The sequence below is a fragment of the Colias croceus genome, chromosome Z, assembly GCF_905220415.1.
Source record: "Colias croceus chromosome Z, ilColCroc2.1".
NCBI lineage: Eukaryota > Metazoa > Arthropoda > Insecta > Lepidoptera > Pieridae > Colias > Colias croceus.
The window spans coordinates 11,500,170-11,521,692 of NC_059568.1; the positions used below are offsets into that span (position 1 = coordinate 11,500,170).

The 21,523-nt window shown below is 35.5% G+C and overlaps 2 protein-coding genes and 1 pseudogene across 2 annotated transcripts; 2 read left to right on the plus strand and 1 right to left on the minus strand.

Annotated features, from left to right (window-relative positions):
- Nucleotides 1-828: 828 nt before the first annotated feature.
- LOC123705342 (protein Teyrha-meyrha-like) lies at nucleotides 829-20,423 on the minus strand. Its single transcript, XM_045654085.1, has 8 exons — nucleotides 20,357-20,423; nucleotides 19,921-19,994; nucleotides 3,728-3,921; nucleotides 3,338-3,503; nucleotides 3,073-3,251; nucleotides 1,954-2,167; nucleotides 1,673-1,775; nucleotides 829-1,544 (listed from the first exon to the last, which is right to left on the minus strand). Exons 3-8 carry the CDS (start codon nucleotides 3,905-3,907, stop codon nucleotides 1,340-1,342), a joined length of 1,047 nt encoding a protein of 348 aa, XP_045510041.1. The 5' UTR covers nucleotides 3,908-3,921; nucleotides 19,921-19,994; nucleotides 20,357-20,423; the 3' UTR covers nucleotides 829-1,339.
- Nucleotides 13,999-14,601, plus strand: LOC123705539. Its single transcript, XM_045654369.1, has one exon. The coding sequence runs from the start codon at nucleotides 13,999-14,001 to the stop codon at nucleotides 14,599-14,601; it is 603 nt and encodes a 200-aa protein (XP_045510325.1).
- Nucleotides 16,913-17,865, plus strand: LOC123705343 (annotated as a pseudogene).
- Nucleotides 20,424-21,523: the final 1,100 nt, after the last annotated feature.

The following is a 21,523-nucleotide window of genomic DNA, read 5'->3' on the forward strand; positions in this document are numbered from 1 at the left end:
ACTATAATATGCCTGTATATGTAACTATAATATGAAGTAGTTATTCAAATTATTTATTTTCTAATATTATATATAGCAGTATCATTAAAATTATTTTAATATTAAATCGCTTCAAATCAGTTGTCACCTTCACATTTAATTTTAAGTAAATTAAATAGGTACAAGAAGATATTAAGAACTATCATTAATTTCAATCTTCATCGTAGTAATTTTATATGGGCGGGTTATTTCAGATAATTGAAGTGTGATCGCCACCTATATCTGAAGATAATGTGCTTGTTATCTGTTAGGACACCTAGTTAGTGACGCTAGTTATGCTCTGAATTCTGAAACCATCTGTCCTTAATATTAATACGAGGTTCAATCAATTTGACTGATCGGTGTGTGGTGACAAATGCTATTTGATACCACTATATATTATTGCCACGCCGTTAGTTATCCCGAGAGATTAATAGATATAATAATATATAATCAAGTTTTAACATTTAATAAAAGATAAGTAATCTATCTAGTCTGAGGTTAAACATCAACAATAAGTTTACAGATACGTAGACTAATGACACTATATTTAGTTATACTGTAAATATTGCTTAATAAATACAAAAAGATGTAAGTTCTATACACCAATAATTTATATTATACACAATTAGTATCTAAGGAAGACAAAAAAAAATCATAACCTACAATTTGATATGCGTAGCCTGTAGGTAGGTAAGTAAACCAACGACGAAATACTAAACATTACAAGTAAATTATTAACAAATGTTGCTTACGTCAAATACATACATTTTTAAATAGAGATAAATTTTATAGGATTTTTCTAATTAAGTAAATTTATTCATAATAAAAGTAGTTACAAACCGAAATTTTACAAGTTCAACAAATTGATTAACTTTACTTATAATACGTATAGATGTTAGCATGCATATTTTATTAAAATTTGTATATTATGTAATTGATCCGTAGACAGATAGTAATAAATATAATATTGGGCTGTTTGTAAAATATTATACCTATCTATCAGTGCGCAAACAAATAACACACTGTAAGCTGAATGGATTTTATATTACCTAATACATAAAGGTATTCTATACCTACTTTTACAGGCATATAGTGGTAAACGAGATTCCCGCCGCGTTTGCTGTGTCGTTTTAAGTTATAGGTAGGTAATCCTATTCGGTACGGTATACTGTTTAAAATTGTCGTTTTCATTTAATTACAAGTATCAAAGTATTTACTGGTAAAAAAATTGAATACATGAAATAAATATACTCTTAAAGAGACTTTGCCAATACACCAAATAATGAATATTATCAGCACTCCAAACTAGAATGTCGCTTTAGTTGCGCGAGTCGGTGGAGGAAGGCATTTCCCCATCGAGCTTGTGGCGAGCGTGTGCATAGGCCTCTGTTAGAGCGGGCCAGTTCTCGGGCGGGGCGCCGCCGGCCCAATCAGACGTGGTCACTTCGGCTGGGCGCTCCAAGCTCTCAGTCTTCGCGCACTCCAGAGATAGCGGCTTTGGAGTCTCGATGCGGGGAACCGAGCTGGGGATTCAAATAATTTTGAATATTTTAAGAATGACAATTTACTTAATGCTATATCATAATGGGACACAGTAATGGGACCTTCTAAAAATGACATGTAAATTAAAAAGGAAATCAACAAATTATACCTTACGCGCTCAGGCGACTGCATAGCATCATTGGTGCTGGATATTTCCAGATCTTCAGAATAATTCAGATGCAATTTGTCGCTCTCACTTCGTTGATCTTTATCTGCAAGTAAAGCAGACAATAATTTAGTATGCATATTTTGAAGAAAGGAAGTTTTATCTTCACTCATTTGAAAGAATCTAACTGAATTATCATGAATCATCGATATCTGCACAGACTGCTATCGTTGTACCTTAGGACACACCACGTCAATAAAATAGAATTTATTGATGAATTTTACCATCGATAGTGATAGCCGCATCAGGCCAGCCAAGGGAGTCTCCCTCCACATCAACAGGTTCGTCCTCCGCGTCATACGAGCGGTTCTCCCGCGGACGTTCCTCCCGCCGGTCGTCGTCCAGATCGTAGCCCAGCATGCTCTCCACCGTGTGGTGGCGCTTGCGTGTTCGCAGCTTTAGGCGGCGTTGCCGGTTCGCTCGGATTCGTTGGTACGTCTAGAAAAGGTACCAGTATTTGTACGAGACATATTTGTTTGTAAATTATATTTCATAAAAAATATGTCTCATCTGGTTATCAGATGGGTGAAAGTCGACTCTAATTCGGATCTAAGGCCGAGATTCATAGATCGCACTTTAACTTTACTTTGATGGAAAGATCTACTTTCAACCAAAAATATATTTCTTAGTCAATTGTGTCAAGCTCATCTTTACTTTCCAGAAACTATACTTTACTTAGTAAAGGCTAAGGAGCCGATAATCATGACTTTGGTCTCAAAGTAAACTTTACATGACTATGCGTATAAATTATGTAGGCCTTCATTTTAAACCAATTTCCTAGAACAGAAACACATTTTAATATGGTTGGGTTATAGATCGAAACGTCATGTCGAGTAACATTTTTTGTTGATGTGTTGATCGTTGCATTGTTTCGTTTGTCTTTTAACATTATTATAATATTTTTCTGACGAATTTTGCTGTGTCTACCGGTTTTTGATATTTCTACTATAATCTTCCTACATAATGTTTTTTTTTCTAAACATTTCATTTTTGATATAAAATAATAATGTTATTATTATATAATATGTTTTTTTATGGAAATATAACTTAATTTAATAATATTATGTTCTCAAAAACATAAATTATGCGTATAAAGTAACAGTTACACGTCTTACCCTGTACTTTACTTTGGGGCCGTACTTTTCTAAGGAAAGTCAAGCAATTCTCTCTGAAATTAAATATGTTGAAAGTAAACTTCGGCCATACAAAGTTTACTTTGTGAAGACTCTTTTGCTCTAAAGTAAAGTCACGATTGTGAATCTGAGCCTAAGACTATATACTAAACGTCACTTACACACAACAATTTCAATATATTATGCTTAGGTAACGAAGGTAATGCTCACCTCCCAACGGGCATCTTCATCTTGATGATGCAGGGAGTGAGTAGGTGGCGCGGATACGTCCCTTGGCAGGGCTGTCAGACTATATAAATGTTGCAGTTCTTGCAAGAAGTGGGCCTGTGCTACGCCCGGCCCCAAACGTGCACCACAAACTCCACATGCTGATTTTCGCTCACCATCCGCTGTTATACAAAGGTAAGCATAATTTTTTTACCTATAAATTTGGAGAACAAAGAAGCATATATTTATGGAACTAAGATAAACTTACGTGAAAATAAATCATGGGAATCAGAGCAAGGAGCGGTGACAGTGGGCTCGTCGTCCTTGCAGGGTCTGGGAGAGGCGGATGCGGCTGACCCGGGCGAGCTGGTGTCGTCACGCACCGTGTACGTGTGCCGGTAAAGCGGGGGAGTACTGCTGTCGTCTCGAACGCTCTAAATATAAAAGTAATTATATATAAAAAACGTCCTACATATTTCAAGCTGAAACTAAAATGTTTATTTATTAAACTGGACCTTTTTTAAAAGCGCTTAATTGGTGGTTGTTAAAAATAATATTATTGTAGATATTAATACATCCATTAGAATAATAATAGACCGTATTTATTTCATTAAAACCGTTATGAACTTTTATATTAACTAATAATCAATTCAAATACCCGGAGAGCTTGTCCAACGCTTTGGCCGAGAGCATATTGTTCGCCAAGGTGTCTCGCAAAAGCCTTTCCTGGGTAAAGTGGGTGGAAAGCGCCACCGATCGGCCGAAAGGCTCCACATCCAAAGCTTTGCAGCGCTGGATGCAGAAACTGCGGCGCCATGTGATGCAGAAATCCCTCCATTGTAAGTGGATTCTCTAAAAATTAAGTCAAATTAAAAACACCGCTTCAAAGTACTTATGTCGCACAGCATTTATTTACGTTATGGAATTACAAATTTATAAAAAAATCACACAAAATTTTCAAGAAGAAACAAGGTGTTAGTTTAGTAAAATGTTTAATTTTTCTTGCGGTTCATTGGTAGGTAATAAGTAGTTACATTGGCTACAGCTACAGCTTACTGAAAAAGATTACGTGAAGAAAATTTAATACCACAACGAAACGTAGTGGAAATTAACATTTAAAAAAATATAAAGTGTATATGAAAGTCAAGCAAAAAATTTGTGCGTGTACTAGTATACACACGTACGAAGTGAAACTTCTCTATGATTTTATTTTCGAAAAAGAATTTACTACCTATATGCAACTTTATAAAAAAAACGTCGAATCACGCGTGGTAGCTAGGGATAAGAAAAAGATGGCACGTAACGGAAAATTGTCACGCGTAACGAAAAAATATATTAGATAAAGAAGTTTCACTTCAAAAAAAAAAACAATAAGTATGTCTGTTTTTTTCGCGTTTTGTAATAGTATCTAAGTAACTTACTATTGAGTATTGCCAATCCATTCTAACAAATACAGTTCAAATACGACTTGTTAATCGAATAGTTAGAAGCTATTAATAAAATTCTTATAAAATTTGTATGAAATTAACGAAATAAAAATGAAACGCGAGGACCGACGGGACCCCGCGCTGTGCCCGCGCGGCCGCGCCGCGCCGTGCCGTGATGCCGCGACGCGGACGGCGAGTTAGTACATAGGTACCTACTACTACATAGAACGTAATTTCCATATAATTGTTAGCATCGCATTTTTTTATATTTATTTTACAGATGTCAATTTTCAATTCAAAGTTGTCTCATTTTTAAAAGATATAAAATAAAGTTGTGTTTAGATATGCTCCACTTGTAATACAAGAACGACTGAACGTATTTTAAAGATAATTGGTAGGTACTTTGGATTTGTGTCTATGTTACCGGAAATGTATGAAATCAAGGAATTGTATACAAATCCTAGGAAATGTGTAAAATTCCGATACCATTTAGGAAATGTATAAAATATTGTTTAATAAACTATTTAATGCATAGATATCCTAGGAAATGTATAATCTTCCTAGGAATTGTATACAATTCCAATATCGTATTAGGAAATGTATAAAATAAATGATTTCTGTAATAAAACACTTTATCGGGTAACAGTCTTACCATAAAATAATAATAATATGTTCTTATTATCTTACTAATTAACATTTCTTAAATCAACTTATATTCAATCAAATCAAATTTACATTTGGTTAGTAATCAGTCCCCTCGTCCCGCTGTCCCCTTGTACCTACACGTCCCAGTCGGATTGTATAATCCGCCGTATTACAAACGGCCGGCATTTTGTAATATTCCGAAATTCGTCTTTTTTCAAAATTCTACAAAGAGACGGTCGCGAGCCGACGGAGCCCCACTTCGTGGGGCTCCTATTTCTATCTAGTTTTAAAAAACACGAACCTAACCTAACCCATCCCCTTATCCAAACCAAAAATTCTGATTACGAATTTTCGGCCCTCCCCCATCGTCCCGCGTAGGTAGGTACCTTCCAATATCTTAGATGTTTTACATTACCGATTGCTATTTAGGAAATGTATAGATTTCCTAGGCAATGTGTAAAAAATAATTTATTTCACACATTTCCGTGCGATTTTAGGAATTACATACATTTCCTAGGAATTGTATACAATGACGGATTACATATATTTCCGTTAACATCTACATGATTAAGGATAGAAACTTGAAAAATCATTCAAAAATAGTCTATCAGGGTCCAGGTCTGAGCCAGGGCGAACAGCTAGTATAAAATCTTCATCACTTGGTGAATTTCCAAATTACGCTGATTTTAAAATTTCTCAAAAGTGTTTTTAAGATTACAAGACATTCTTGATTAACCTCACTCGTTAATGAGAAATATACGATCCAGTGTAACCCACGATTTTTCCCAGAAGGTGGTCGTTAAGAGCGCTTAAAGAGCAACAAACAAGAAGTCAACGTTATTGCTACTAAAAGAATGAAACTGAACCGGAATAGAGATTGTTTATTTTTTTTAGAAAACAATAATGTAAGTTTCATATGTAGGTATCTAAGTAGGTGCTCAGATAGAGCACGTATTTATTTAAGAGACCTTCAGTGTAGGTACTGACGTATTTATTTTATATAAAAATTAAGAATATACTAAGCTATTGTTCCTCGGCAACTCTAAATGAAATAAAGTAAATATTTTTGTGGGTGGGTGGTACAGTATCCTAAGAAACTTATACAGGGTTACTTGTAAAACACCGGCAACCTCGCAGGACAAGATAGCTAACATCATAAGCAACAACATTTGTTCTACGACTTTTGATAATTTGTTAAATTTTATTTTCATACAAAAATAAATATTCATTTAATTTTCCGTTTTAAAATTATAAACTCTACGCCTCCCAAAAATTACGACAACAAGAAGCGAACGAGAGGGGGAAGGGGGCGTCGCGTCGTCCATCCGATAATGAATAGAACATAGACTTACAAATGTTAGGAGAGTACAATAAAAGTTTAAAAAATCATTTAAAAATAATTTGTTGCGTTATGCCAAAAGTCGTAGAACAAATGTTGTTACTTATGATGTTAGCTATCTGGTCCTGCGAGGTTGCTGGTGTTTTACAAGTAACCCTGTATATCCATAATTAGTGTATTCCTAACCCATATGTGTTTATGTGTTCCAAGTTCCAACCAAACTAATTTATCAATGATATATACGCAAAGGCGGTTTCGACGAAATACGGCGACGTTGATCAATGTAACCAGCTTGCACGAAGTTTGTCCCTGCAATTAGTCTGGACATTGGTATAATAGTGTCAGTAGCGTTTCTGTAATCCATCGGTAAGTAAACAGCCTCCTTTGAGCTTAACGTTTGCTTTGTATAAACAAACACTGTGTGAAGGCGTTTGTATCCTACTACATAGATGTAGCACCTTGATCATATCTATGTAATATACACCTGTTACTATAATATATTGCTATATATTCATATCATTAATGAAAGCTTCGACTGTGTAAAGAGGTACCTACATGAACCTATATTAATAATATTATCCATACAAACAAGTAGGTACATAATTATAATTATTATACATAATATAATGAATATTTACATTAAAAAATGGACCAACAAGGTATGTATCCCGAATTCCTGATAATCCCCTTCTAAAAAACTTGGTACATTTCTTTCGGTGGATGGCAGTCAGTGTTCGAATCAAGGTCCGAATAATTTGTCAGAAATTATGAGAGAATTAATGTACACGTTTATATCAAAACTATCGTTAAATAATTATTACAAAGCTTTTTTCTACTACTTGTCGTATGGAACTGTATAATAAATTTGCTAAATTAATAAATGTTACACATAAATAATAAAATAAGATAAATTTATTGAACCGATATTTTAGTAGAATTTTGATAAACTTTAACATAAATGGAGTGACCATTGACCAACTGATACATCCCAATCACATCCGCCTAATAACAAGGTACTTGTAACTATCATTTATACGTGAAGGTTCCACAAACACATTTGTATCACAAAGGCATTTAGAATGAGGGCAGCAGTTGGCTTTCATTACGCCCCATTATAACTCCTACCATAGTTACGTACAAAACCAAACAACCGAGAAAAGAATGCCCGAACCAATAAATACGGCTAACGTAAACTTTATGATATGATACATTTGGTGCACTTACGCTTCGTACATTTCCGTTTGTCTATTTTCGAACGTGAATTCTAGTTGTAAACAGTTATTCTAAGTATTGTTTATATTTGACACAATACAAGAAGCGTAATGCTGAGAGGAAGACATTATTCTTGATGGATTAATTTCGAATTAATGATTATTAAGAAAATTTGATAGTTAAGATTAAGATAAACGAAAAAAAAAATTACTGCGTTAAAAACAACCGACTGCAAAAACGGAAAAGTAAAAACTAAGGTAAAAACCTATTTAATAAATAGCACAACTAAATAATATGTAGTAATAAATAATATCAAATCTTTTTTATTTTTTACTTTTCTGTTTTTGAAGTCGGTTGTTTTTAATGCAGTTATTTTTATTTAATACTTTTTAGTGTAATTTTCAACTCGAATCAAACGAGCCCTAACTCGATAAAGTTGAGTCAATATAATATTACTGAGTTCCTATGGCCACCTTCCGATTCCATCATCAAATCAGCTCTATTTCATGATGTTCGGCGAGAAAAAAAAATTGCAGATTTTCGGCGGTATGGCGACCATTTGGAATCGTCCGAAAAGTATGGCATGGCGATTTTCGTAAATGGCTGCATGACGATGGTTACCTGTGCAAAAGTTAGCCTGGTACAAATGGTTGAATTGTTTTTTTAAATCAACACATTCGCGTCGGTATGGCGGGCTTTAAGTCACTCCGGAAAAGTATGGCATGACACTACCGCCTACATCTTTTTTGTGGGCTATCGGTAAATTCTAAAATTTTTGTGTTACAAATCGTTTGACTTTCGCTATTTTTCCGAGGAGTTCGACTAACGCCCACGCGTCTATGCCGCCGGTACCAGCGTTCACACCATCATTTTTCTTTTTGTCATTGCGTACTAAGACCCCTGTAGTACCTACCGCCATCCTGTTACAAATGACTCGAAATTTTGTGTCAATATCTCTCGGTCTATATATATATTCGCAATCGTGTGGCTTATAATCGCTATTAACTTACATTGAATTATCGAAACAAATTTCGTTACTTATCTCTTTTACCATAAAATCACAATAAAACTCATAATTATTTTTGCCTAACGGATCTAAGTCGTCCATTAATGTACATAATAATTCAATAAAGGATATTTTATTTATTTATTTATTTATAATTCTAATAAACTTTGCATATAATTTATTGCTTTGCAAATACATTTAACCACTCTATATACATATCGTCTTCAGTTGCCGAACAGTGACGAATTTTTCTATGCGCATTATCAGTTAGGGAGTACTGTATCTATTAAACAAATAAATGCACATGCCAAAAATGTGATAGGTTCATCTCTACTTAATTTAATGAGATATAATTTGATAATAATTTTTATTATTTTCAGTATTGTTTAAGCCTGACATTTCTGAATTCTTTCTTAGGGAAAATATTAATCATTATTTTATATTAATTGATTTTGCAATACGTTTTCACAGGGACCTAAGCACGGGCGTAGCTAGCCATGGGCTCAAGGTGGGGCAACAATAAAAAAATAATATGTAACCAGCAACTGAAAAAAAAACCCAAAGTCATATCCAGGTCTTCGAACCTCAAATGCCGGTGGCACGGACGGTGGCTGTGCCGCCGGCATTTGCGAAGGCATTTGCGAAGGCATTTGCGAAGGCATTTGCGAAGGCATTTGCGAAGGCATTTGCGAACGCATTTGCGAACGCATTTGCGAACGCATTTGCGAAGGCATTTGCGAAGGCATTTGCGAAGGCATTTGCGAAGGCATTTGCGAACGCATTTGCGAACGCGCTTGTGAACGCGCTTGCGAACGCGCTTGCGAACGCGCTTGCGAACGCGCCTGCGAACGCGCCTGCGAACGCGCCTGCGAACGCGCCTGCGAACGCGCCTGCGAACGCGCCTGCGAACGCGCCTGCGAACGCGCCTGCGAACGCGCCTGCGAACGCGCCTGCGAACGCGCCTGCGAACGCGCCTGCGAACGCGCCACGCTACTTTATAAAATAATTTACTTTCAAATAAAATAAATAGTACCTTTTTAACTGCTAATTTAGGTAGGTACAATGGAAACTGTGGCTTTTTTCCACATGCGTGTGCTCTAGTCACAGATTACAGAAATCAAGCAAATATGTATTTATTTAGCTCATTTATAACTCTCTCGTCATTTCCAGGGTTTGTTTCCTTTACGTACATACATTTAACGCATGGCATTTCCAAACCTTAAGTACAAATTAAAAGTCCCGAATGTGTATTTATGTATTTACTAGCTGCTCCGCGCGGTTTCACCCCCGTGCCTCCATCCCTGTTGGTCGTAGCTTGTCTACGCCTGTTAATTTATAATAGCAATCGCGCGCCCACCATCATAGATTATCATTTTTATTTTTATTTTATTATATCGGGTAGAATGTATTTTTTTCACTTATCTAAAAATACTTGTACAAAGGTGTGTCGGTCTCGAAAATAAATTGTTTTTAAAAAAAGGAATATTGAGTTTCCCTAAAGAAATTCCAGTTCCCAAGCCTAAAGCGGGAACAATTTGGCGACCGTGACAGGACGAAAATACGGATAAGTTATCTACACACCTACGCAATCTTTTTGGGACTGATTCCTGCCGAAAAGGATACCTAACCTGCTCGTCTGAACAACGCCACATCCACAGACATATTATATTAAGAAGTGTCGTGCCGGAGTGCAGTTCATAATTCATACCAAGTTAAGTGCAAATCCTTAATTCCTTCCGTTCCTAACCATAAAACAATTTAAATTATAGCAATTGATTAATTACCTAACCTATTCTCACATCCTCACGCCATATCCCCTTGCATAAATCGTAATTAATTTGTTCAAAATTGAATTCATTTTTTGTTTACAACAATCTCGTATATTATCGCCCCTTCTCGCTTATAAACTCGACTTCGCCGAATAATTTCAGGAGCCGTCTTCTCAGGCGGATAAGTTATCTACACACCTACGCCATCTTTTTGGGACTGATTCCTGCCGAAAAGGATACCTAACCTGCTCGTCTGAACAACGCCACATCCACAGACATATTATATTAAGAAGTGTCGTGCCGGAGTGCAGTTCATAATTCATACCAAGTTAAGTGCAAATCCTTAATTCCTTCCGTTCCTAACCATAAAACAATTTAAATTATAGCAATTGATTAATTACCTAACCTATTCTCACATCCTCACGCCATATCCCCTTGCATAAATCGTAATTAATTTGTTCAAAATTGAATTCATTTTTTGTTTACAACAATCTCGTATATTATCGCCCCTTCTCGCTTATAAACTCGACTTCGCCGAATAATTTCAGGAGCCGTCTTCTCAGGCGACTAAATATCGCTCGCACGATCTTCTGCGCAGCAGCTGCGTGTGAGCAGCAGCCCGGCTACCAGCGGCAGGTTCCACCAGGCGAGGAGCGTGAGATAAGCATTTTATTTCTTCCATAACTTTATCAGACTTGTTGACGTGCATTTAAATTATTAATTAATCGAAAATAATTACATAATTTGAAAATAATTACATACTTCCTTTTCATAACAATATTTAATTAAACTATTTTACAAAATGTCTACGGAATCTAATCAAAAGTTATTAAGAGATTCATATTCAAAAAGGTCTGCTATTAAAGGCCAAATTACAAAATTTAAAAATTATTTGGACAGAATTAGCGAGTCCACTTCAATGGATGAAGTATTAATGGCTGAATTTAAATTGAAACTTAGCAAATTTGAAGCATTGTCAACAAAGTTTGATGTGTTGCAGACTGAGATTGAGGTTCTAAATTCTGAAAATATTGATTCCGAGATTGATGAAAGAGACGACATTGAGAACGATTTCGTCCAAAGTATTGCTTCTGCTAAAATAATGATTAAAAAATATGATAATTTATTTAATGACAACGAAAATCGTAGGAAATCGATGGGCAATGAAGACTCTTTCCATCAAGACTCAAATATTAGATTACCACGAATCGAGATCTCAAAGTTTAATGGTTCATACTTCCGTTGGCTAGAGTTCCACGACACATTTTCAAATTTGGTTCATAAAAACAAAAATATCACTGATATACATAAATTTCATTATTTACTTTCTTACCTTGAGGGTGATGCGGCACGGATTGTCTCTAATCTCGAAGTGTCAACAGCAAACTACCAGGCAGCCTGGACGCTACTTTGCGACAGGCATAATAACAAAAGGCTTCTTGTTGATCATCACTTAGATTCTTTACTTAATATTCAATCTTTAACTCGTGAGTCCGACAATTCACTACGTTTTTTAGTCGATCATGTTACAAAAAATCTTCGCGCCCTATCTAGCCTGGGTCAGCCTACTGACTATTGGGATGTACTTATAATATTTATTTTATCTTCTAAATTGGACAAATGTACTCTTGTTAAATGGGAAGAGTATCGAAATACTATTGATGACATTCCAACTTTGCAACAATTTCAAAGATTTTTAATCAACCGAGCAGATGTGTTAGAATCTTTAAATCGCAATAAGGTTGGCACTAATAATGAATCCCAAAATAATTCTAAATTACAATTCACGTCACGTCCCTCACTACTAAATTCACAAAAAAGTAATAAATCTGATAAAAATAAAAATACTAATTCATTTTCTACGTCTAATCAAAATCAATTAAATGTTTATCTTTGCATAATTTGTAACGGAAATCACAGAATTTATGAATGTCCTACATTTAAGTCTAAAAACATTCAAGATAGGCTGTCGTATGTAAATAAATATAAATTATGTCGAAATTGCCTCAGACAAGGGCATCCTGTTAGTGACTGCCGTATAGGTTCATGTCGACAATGCCAGCAAAAACACAACACTCCCCTCCATAGTTCTAATGATGACGTCACTGCCAACTTAAGCACAGATGAGCAAGTTGAACCAAACGAATCTGTAGCAACCTTTTCTAGACAAATGTCCAAGCATGTTCTCCTATCTACAGCATTGATAGAAGTTTTCAATCCTATTAATAAGCAGGTACAAAAGGTTCGCGCTCTCTTGGATTGTGGCAGCCAGTCTTCATTTATCACTAAATCCCTGCAACGAATAGATAGGGAGGCGAGGTAGCTAAATGGCGTAATTCAACGGCGTCGTCGAGACTTATCAAAATCGAAAGATAAAATAATTTCGAAAAGAAAAGCTTCTATGGTAAAAACCATTTTAGCGGTGGGTTTGGCGTGTACGGATTTTCAAAAATGTAAAAAAAAACAGTTACTTGGGCATTCTCGAGCGCGTCAGATATTCATAGTACGTATGCTCCAAGTGCCTCTGATAACAGCGCGCGGTATACTAATCTGCCGGTTTGCGTGGTGGGGCTAGGCATATAAATTCATCAAAAATGCACAAAAAAAAATTACTCGAGCGCGTCAGATTTTCGGAAGGGGTGTTAAGTAGGCCCCAAGGAAGCTCCCCTTAAAAGAACTGACGATTACGGCATGACGATAAGTTACGATGAATTTTTGAAAATGCAGAAAAAAAAAGTCCTTTTGAAATACTCGAGCGCGTCAGATTTTCATAGGGGAGGTTCATCTCGGTATCCTGAAAGCATATTTTCTTAATCTGACAAAAATGTTGGTGGGTTCTCTTAATCTGACCGAAAAAGGTTTGTGGGTTTCTTTTTTTTAATCATCGTTATTTCATATCAATTTTTCTTAACACCCTCAGTTTTCGAGATATACTCAAAAAACCGGGAGTTTGAATTTTTATAATGCTTCAAGTAAAAAAAGTTTTAACTTTGGACAAAAATGAAAAGAGACCTTTTTTGTAAAATAAAATTACCTTTTTTGTTTATTTTTTTGGAAAAAGTATAGTTCGCGACTTATATGCTGCAACACGTTTTTTGGAAGAAGAAATGGCTCCTCCAGACTTCCGGTCATGCGGAAACCGGCAGATTTTGTATTTTTAGTAAGTTTTAGATTATATTCTTCAAAATAAAAATAAAAACAATCGCGCTCGAGAATGCCGGATTAACGTTTTTTTTTTACAAGTTCGCGACCCTATAACTCTGCGGCGTCAAGGACTTATGGTCAGATTAGTTAAATTTAGTCTTAAAACACTAAAATCAACCCCCAATATCTTAATCTGACGCGCTCGAGTATTTCAGACTATCAATTTTTTTTTACTAATCTGATCGTCTATCCTAGGCGCGCGTCACTACATATAAAGCTAAATAGTTAACAAGGTTGTTCTATTAGGTCTAAGGTATCTCTCATATCTTAAACTGCCACGCTCGAGTATTACAGAAAATTCCCCTCTTCGCCTCCCTATCTAGAAGAATGTCACTAAGAACTTGCCCAATGCAGGCATTAAATGTCATTGGGATTGGTAATAACTCTTCTAATACAGTGTACGAAAGCTGTCTCACTCAAATAAAATCTCTAAATAGCAACTACAGCGTTACTCTTTCGTGTCTTGTTCTCAACGAATTGACGGGCCGCTTACCTAAGACCCCAGTTGATATTCAAGCTCTCAAAATACCTAATTCTCTTACTTTGGCGGACCCTGAGTTCTACAAGCCAGCTCCGATTGAAGTTTTAATTGGAGCAGATATCTTCTGGGACATTCTAAACAGCGAACAGCTTTCTTTAGGTCCTAATAATCCTAAATTGCAAAATTCTAAATTCGGCTGGATAATAGCTGGCCCAATCAACAATTATTTTAGTAAAGAAACTATTCATTGCAATCATGCCAGAATTGCAAACCCTACATCTAACGAAATTCACAAAATGCTCACAAAATTCTGGGAGCTTGAAGAGCTACCCCAAAAAACTGTTCGAAGTCAAAATGACATAGCATGCGAAAAACACTTTCTAAATACCACCACTCGCTTAGAAAGCGGCAGATTCTGTGTGAATGTTACCCATAAAGGACTCACCTGACTGCCTCGGCGAATCATATTCTCAAGCTAAAAAACGATTCCTAAATCTTGAGAAAAGATTTAGAAGAAATAAAGAACTAAAATCAAAATACGTTGAATTCATTCGTGAATACGCTGATATGGGCCATCTATCTGAATCACCTACTCCTATTCCAAATCCATCATATTTTTTGTGTCACCATGCTGTCATAAAGTAGTGTTCGATGGCTCAGCCCCCACAACCTCTAGCTTCTCTGTCAATGACATCCTCATGGTAGGCCCAAATATTCAAGACTCTCTTTTCTCCATTTTAGTGAGAGCTCGGCAACATAAATTCATTTTGACGGGTGATATCGCCAAAATGTACCGTCAGGTTCAAATTGAGAGTTCAGATCAAAACTTGCAGCTCATATTATGGAGAGAAGATGAGTCTCAGCCTATCAAAACTCTCCGATTGAATACTGTCACTTACGGTACCGCAAGTGCCAGTTACTTGAGCACGAGATGTCTTTGGCAGGTTGGACAGGAATGTGGGGACGAAATAATCAAAAATATCATTCAGCACGACTTTTATGTCGATGATCTAATCACCGGCTGTGATGATGAAGATCAACTTAAATACTTTCAAAATTCAGTTTCAAACGCTCTAAATTCAGCTTGTTTTCCTCTACGAAAGTATAAAACTAATTCAAAAAACTTGTTTCAAAATTTACACGAAATTAATACAGAACATTTGACAATCAGTGAGTCGTCGAGCACTCTCGGACTTTGCTGGGATCCATCGAAGGATGCCTTCAGTTTTCCTATCGAAATTCCACTTCATAGTGACAAAATCACAAAAAAACTTATCCTCTCAAGTTCATTTCGAATCTTCGATCCTTTAGGTCTTTTGAGTCCATGCATTATTTAACCAAAGATTTTGCTCCAAAAATTGTGGCTCAAGGGTGTTGAGTGGGATGAACCTGTGTCGCAGGATATCAAAAATGATTTGTTGGACATTGTTGATAATCTAAAATTTCTTTCAAAATTCGATATTTCTCGTAGAGTTCTTTGTGATTCACCAAAAATCATTGAATTGCATTCATTTAGCGATGCATCCCAAAGCGCTTACGGAGCTTGCATTTATATGAGATCCATATCTGAAGGCAATGAGGTCATGGTGCGACTTCTTTGCTCTAAGTCCAAGGTAGCGCCACTAAAACCCACCACAATTCCACGCTTAGAGCTTTGTGCTGCTGGTCTCTCTGCAAGACTCTGCAAACAAGTATTGGAGTCGATTAGATTCGTTCCTACAAGAGTCGTATATTGGAGTGATTCTTCAGTAGTATTGGCCTGGATTAACAGCAATCCTAACAAACTAAAAACTTATGTGGCCAACAAGATAGGCGAAATACAGGAGCTCACTAGCCCACAATCTTGGCGATATGTGCCCACTAAATCCAATCCCGCTGATTTTACCTCACGCGGAGTAAACGGCAGTCAACTGCCTCTTTAACGATTTATGGTGGTATGGTCCTGATTTCTTGCTCCGAGACGAGTCCCAATGGCCTCAACAAAAAATACGAAGAAGACTTACCTGAAGTCAAGGTCCATACAGCCGTCGAATTTGAAATTAATTTTGATTTTAAAAAAATATTCTAAATTTACAAAACTTCAAAAGAACTTTTAGTTACATTTTACGATTTTTACACAACTCTAAAAAACAAAATAAAAATAATAAACTTACCGGCATTTTATCAATTGACGAATTAAATAATTCTTTTAATTTTATTTGCATGCTGTCTCAAAAACAAACTTTTACTTCTGAATTTGATAAGTTGTCAAATAGTAAACCTTTAAGCCCAAAGTCAAATATTTTATCGTTATCTCCATTTTTTGATTATCAGGCGAATCTTATAAGAGTCGGTGGCAGGCTCAGTTCATCTGAATATAAATCTGAAAAGAAGCATCCTATTCTTCTAGATTCAACTCATCATGTGACGAAGCTTCTATTTGAACGCGAACACGTTCGATCTCTGCATGCAGGACCGCAGCTTCTGTTGTCGATTATTCGCGAGCCTGTTTGTCCTACCAATGGCAGAAAACTAGCTAGGCGCGTTGTCAAAAACTGCGTTACCTGCACACGTCTTCGTGGTCAGACCTATAATCCAAAAATGGCTGACTTACCTACAAATCGCGTCAACGTTGACTTTCCTTTCAAGTCTGTTGGAGTGGACTATGCGGGCCCTTTCTTCATTCTAAATCGTAAAGGACGCGGTGCTAGAGTAGTTAAGTGCTACTTATGTTTGTTTGTGTGTCTGCGCTTCAAATGCATTCACTCTTATTTGACAAAAGACGCTTATATTATGACACTTCGCAGATTTGTGGCACGCCGTGGAAAGCCAACCGAAATGTTTTCCTACAAAGGTAAAAATTTTGTTGCTGCCGCGAAAGAATTAAATAGTTTTCTAAAGGCTAATCAAGAACCTCTGTCTGAGTTTGCTGCTCAGGAGGGAGTAAAATTTTCTTTTATCCCCGCTTACGCTCCTCACTTTGGTGGAATATGGGAGGCCGGGGTTAAGTCCGCTAAACATCATATAAAGCGAGTCATGGGCAATACCCATCTTACGTTTGAAGAGCTTTCGACATTGTTTGCTCAAGTTGAGGCTATTCTCAATAGCCGTCCTCTATGTCCCATGACATCTTCCCCGAATGAATTCCTATCCTTGTCCCCAGGGCACTTTTTAATTGGAAGACCATTGAATGCACTACCGGCTCCTTCATTGGATAACGCTAAAGAGAGCTCCCTGGATAGATATGGCAGACTTGAACAAATCCGCCAACACTTCTGGAAGAAATGCAACTACGAACCAAATGGAAGGTTGACAAATCAAAAATAAACATTGGAGACCTCGTACTGCTTCAAGAGGATAATTCTCCACCACTTCGATTATTCCATGGAACTGACGGCGTTTGTCGAGTTGCGGACGTCGAAACTACAAGAGGCTGCGTTCGAAGACCTTTGGTTCGACTGTGTCCTCTGCCCACTTCTGAAGACCTTCAAGCTTGAAAATCTACGCTTTTCACCGGGGGGGAGGATTATGTCTACGCCTGTTAATTTATAATAGCAATCGCGCGCCCACCATCATAGATTATCATTTTTATTTTTATTTTATTATATCGGGTAGAATGTATTTTTTTCACTTATCTAAAAATACTTGTACAAAGGTGTGTCGGTCTCGAAAATAAATTGTTTTTAAAAAGGAATATTGAGTTTCCCTAAAGAAATTCCAGTTCCCAAGCCTAAAGCGGGAACATAGCGTAATGACACATAGCCTTAATGACACATAGCCACCTTCCTCAACATAGCGTAATGACACATAGCCACCTTCCTCGATATTTATCGAGGAAGGTTATAGGCTATGTGTTAGCTGTGAAGGTTATTAGCCCATTTGGGCTATATAACAGCGAAAGAATTTTTCAAATCGGACCAGTAGTTCCCGAGATTAGCGCGTTCAAACAAACATACAAACAAACAAACAAACTCTTCAGCTTTATAATATTAGTATAGATGCGCGCGCGCGTTTTCCGTTCAAATATGCACTGAAAATACAACCTACCTATAATTGCGAACACGAAGAAAATTTTATCTTTAAATACAGTGGAACATATAAAATCTTCTCATTTAACCCAATAAAGTTTTACAAACCCAATCGTTTTCAAATGTTTAATCAACTGATAACTAACTACTAAAATATTATAAAATCAATTATTTTTGCTGCCTTACTAGATCAACTTAATCATATTAAAATTTTCAACCGTCATTCGATTAATAGACAATTTAAATCAAAATTTTAAACATAATATTTTTATGGCTTTACTTACAAGTGTGAAAAGAACCGAACGCAATAACATCCCCTTATCCATCGATATTAATAGCGATTAGTAATTTCACATTACGATTGTAACAGGCCAATAAGTGGGCAATAAAAAAGATCGAAAGCGGTAGTATGAAATACAAGCGGCTGATTTATGCGTGATAGGAATTCGCCCCCTTTTCAATAAGTTTCCTGATAAGAATCATTGCTAGCCGCGTGACGGAGGCCGAGGTATGCAATTAAATCTTTTTTTTTCTTTAAAGACCTTTCTCGCCATATATTTAAACTTTTAACACCGAATTTTAAAGATCTGTTTTATTATTCATCTCGTTATGCTACGGACTACGGTTGGTTTTGCTTCAATAAAATGTACTGTATTTTTTTTTCAAAATTATTGAATCTGCACTGAGTAATGAGTGTTCGTCTTTAATTATCCTATATTGATCTGTGGACTCGAATATAATAGAAACTTTTATCGAAATTTTATAATTTTAATATTAAATAGTTATGAACCTTAAAATAAAAATAATTTATACGATACCTAAAGAAAGTATATATCTATTTTCCTTCAGTATCTATATCAGTACCTATAAATCTGATAATATACCTAATTATCTATAACTAGCGGTCCGCCCCGGCTTCGCCCGTGGTACATATTCACGTTTTCTCTACATAAGAAGAAATGTAATAAAAAAAGAATTAACGAAATCGGTTCAGTTGTTCGCGAGTTATGCGCTTACCAACACATTTTGCGATTCATTTTTATATTATAGACTAGCTTACCGCCCGCGGCTTCGCCCGCTTTCTCTAAAACGATTTGAAATTTAAACTATCCTATCTCTCAATTTGGATCCAACTGCACATGGTGTGCGAATTTTATTATAATCGATTATGTGGTTTAGGAGTCCATTGAAGACAAACATTGTGACACGAGATTTATATATATTAAGAAGATTAAAATATGATTTGACCAATGAAAGTTTTTGAACATAGCCCGCAACAATTTAAATTAGAAATAAAATAAATTTTGTCACCATTTTCATAGGAAATGTATAGTTTTCCTTTTATTATAATATGTACACGACACATTTTACATTAATACTAAACGTTACCACTTAATATTTTTTATTAAATTTTTCTACACTAAACAAAAAAATAAATAAACGAAAACCTACAAAAAATGAAATAGTTATTGTTAAATTAAAAAAAAAATCTAGTCCTAAAAATAATTATTTTTAAGTGAGGATGATAACAATTTAAGTTTAAAAAATTATTTGAGGCTAAAAAACGTTCGTAAAAATAGTTTTATTGTACACAGATCTGAATTCATTTATATTTATACGTTTTGCATAATATCTAAAAAATAATGAAACTCATTTATTTCCGGAGCTCTACGGTAAAGCAACATTACGATCGAAGAAAAAAAACCCTTTAGGAAAACTGAATTGAATTCGCAATGCAATAATATTTTTGAGGTTTTTTACCATTTAACTATAATATTAGAAGAGTAACAAGAATGCGATCCATGATAAGTGATAACCCTGGACCGCCGACGATTCTGCAAATAATTATGTTTTTCACAATAACTTCACTTTATTTTAGGACAAAAAAAAACTGATTAAAATTTAATCCACTACGATCTTATCTATTTCTGTTCAATATTTTCTTATTATAAAATTTTCTTATTAAATTACAAAAAGAGTCTTCAAATAACAAACCGTTAACTTTACAAAAAATAATTACACACTTATAAAAATAATGTAAGTATAATAAAATATTAAAGTAATTTAAAAGTTTGAATACCGAACTCAACAAAATTTGCTACAAAAAATCTAATTTAAAAATTGTAATCCGATGATAATTACACACGAACATAACGCAACAAACCAGTAATGATCGGAGGAAAAGTTTTCCACTTACCAGACTTCGGCGGCTGATCGGTAAGCGAACGGATACAAGGTCCGGACCGCGACGTCACAGGACCACGACACGCGACGAACTGACGGCGCGGCGACCGCGGCCGCTGGGCGGGATCACGCCGACACGCCCTCACGCGCCATCGCGGAAAAATTGCACCACATAGTATATTCCACGGTAAAAAATATCGTACCGATACTCAATGAATAATGGATTCTATATCCTGCAATCGACATTTTTGGACTCGACCATACGTCATCAGATCTAGAATTAAATCGAAGGAAACAGTTAAATGTACGTGAATGTTGCATCGCAGTAGCAATTGAATAGCTTTAAATTTATTAGTAATTTAAACTATTACCTCCATGATAAGCATTACTTTTATTAAGTGGAAATTGAAAAGCGTATAAATTCGTTGAGGGCGGAGCGATCCACCACTCCCAGCTGCAGAAGCTTTACGCTTGAAAAATTGATCCTATGAGGATTAGTGCTTTTTATGTTGCTTATTGGATTTTTTTCACACTCCAACCAAGTATGTATTTTAAATGAAAAATTCTTCTATAAGTGTACTACGAATGTGTTTAAATTTTTCTGTTAATTTATTTAAAGGTGATCAAAAACAAAGTCAATTATAATGGACATTACATAATGATTATTATTATTTAAATTAAAGCTACGTGCTACGAACTTAACATTATAATAAATTATTATAAGTATTACAGTCTACGATCTACATGCACGTGCTACGTTCGTAGCACTCGTTCAAAGACTCTACATTTTTTTGACTGTAATATTATAATACTTATTGTATTGGCATATTGCAGTATTGTTTTTTCATTTGTTGTTGTTTCATTAATAAATAGTTAGTGTCTATTTCTCCGTTTGATATAAAGCAAACCTTGAGAATGATATAAATTTATTGAAAAAATGCAACGCCGTCGGAACCGTTACGCAGGGTTACCAAATCTTTTTGTATTTTTTAATTCTACGTACTTAAATATTTTTTATTACGTAGCTTAATCTATGATCGATTATTGATATACTATCTAATTTCCTAATTCAAACAAAAAATAAGAATCTAATGTTCATAGTTATTTAATATTCCTAACAAATACAATAAAAGGAAGCTTCTTGTGTGATCATTGAAAGCCTATAAATCATTATGCATTT

Bases quoted from the DNA above. Each gene is read 5' to 3' on its own strand.
- LOC123705342 (XM_045654085.1), bottom strand. From the start codon at position 3,907: ATGGAGGGATTTCTGCATCACATGGCGCCGCAGTTTCTGCATCCAGCG. The intron at 3,504-3,727 runs GTATTTGAATTG...TTTTATATTTAG, and splicing joins GCGTTGGACAAGCTCTCCGG to AGCGTTCGAGACGACAGCAG. The intron at 2,168-3,072 runs GTGAGCATTACC...TACCTTTTCTAG, and splicing joins ATGAAGATGCCCGTTGGGAG to ACGTACCAACGAATCCGAGC.
- LOC123705539 (XM_045654369.1), top strand. From the start codon at position 13,999: ATGTCACTAAGAACTTGCCCAATGCAGGCATTAAATGTCATTGGGATT.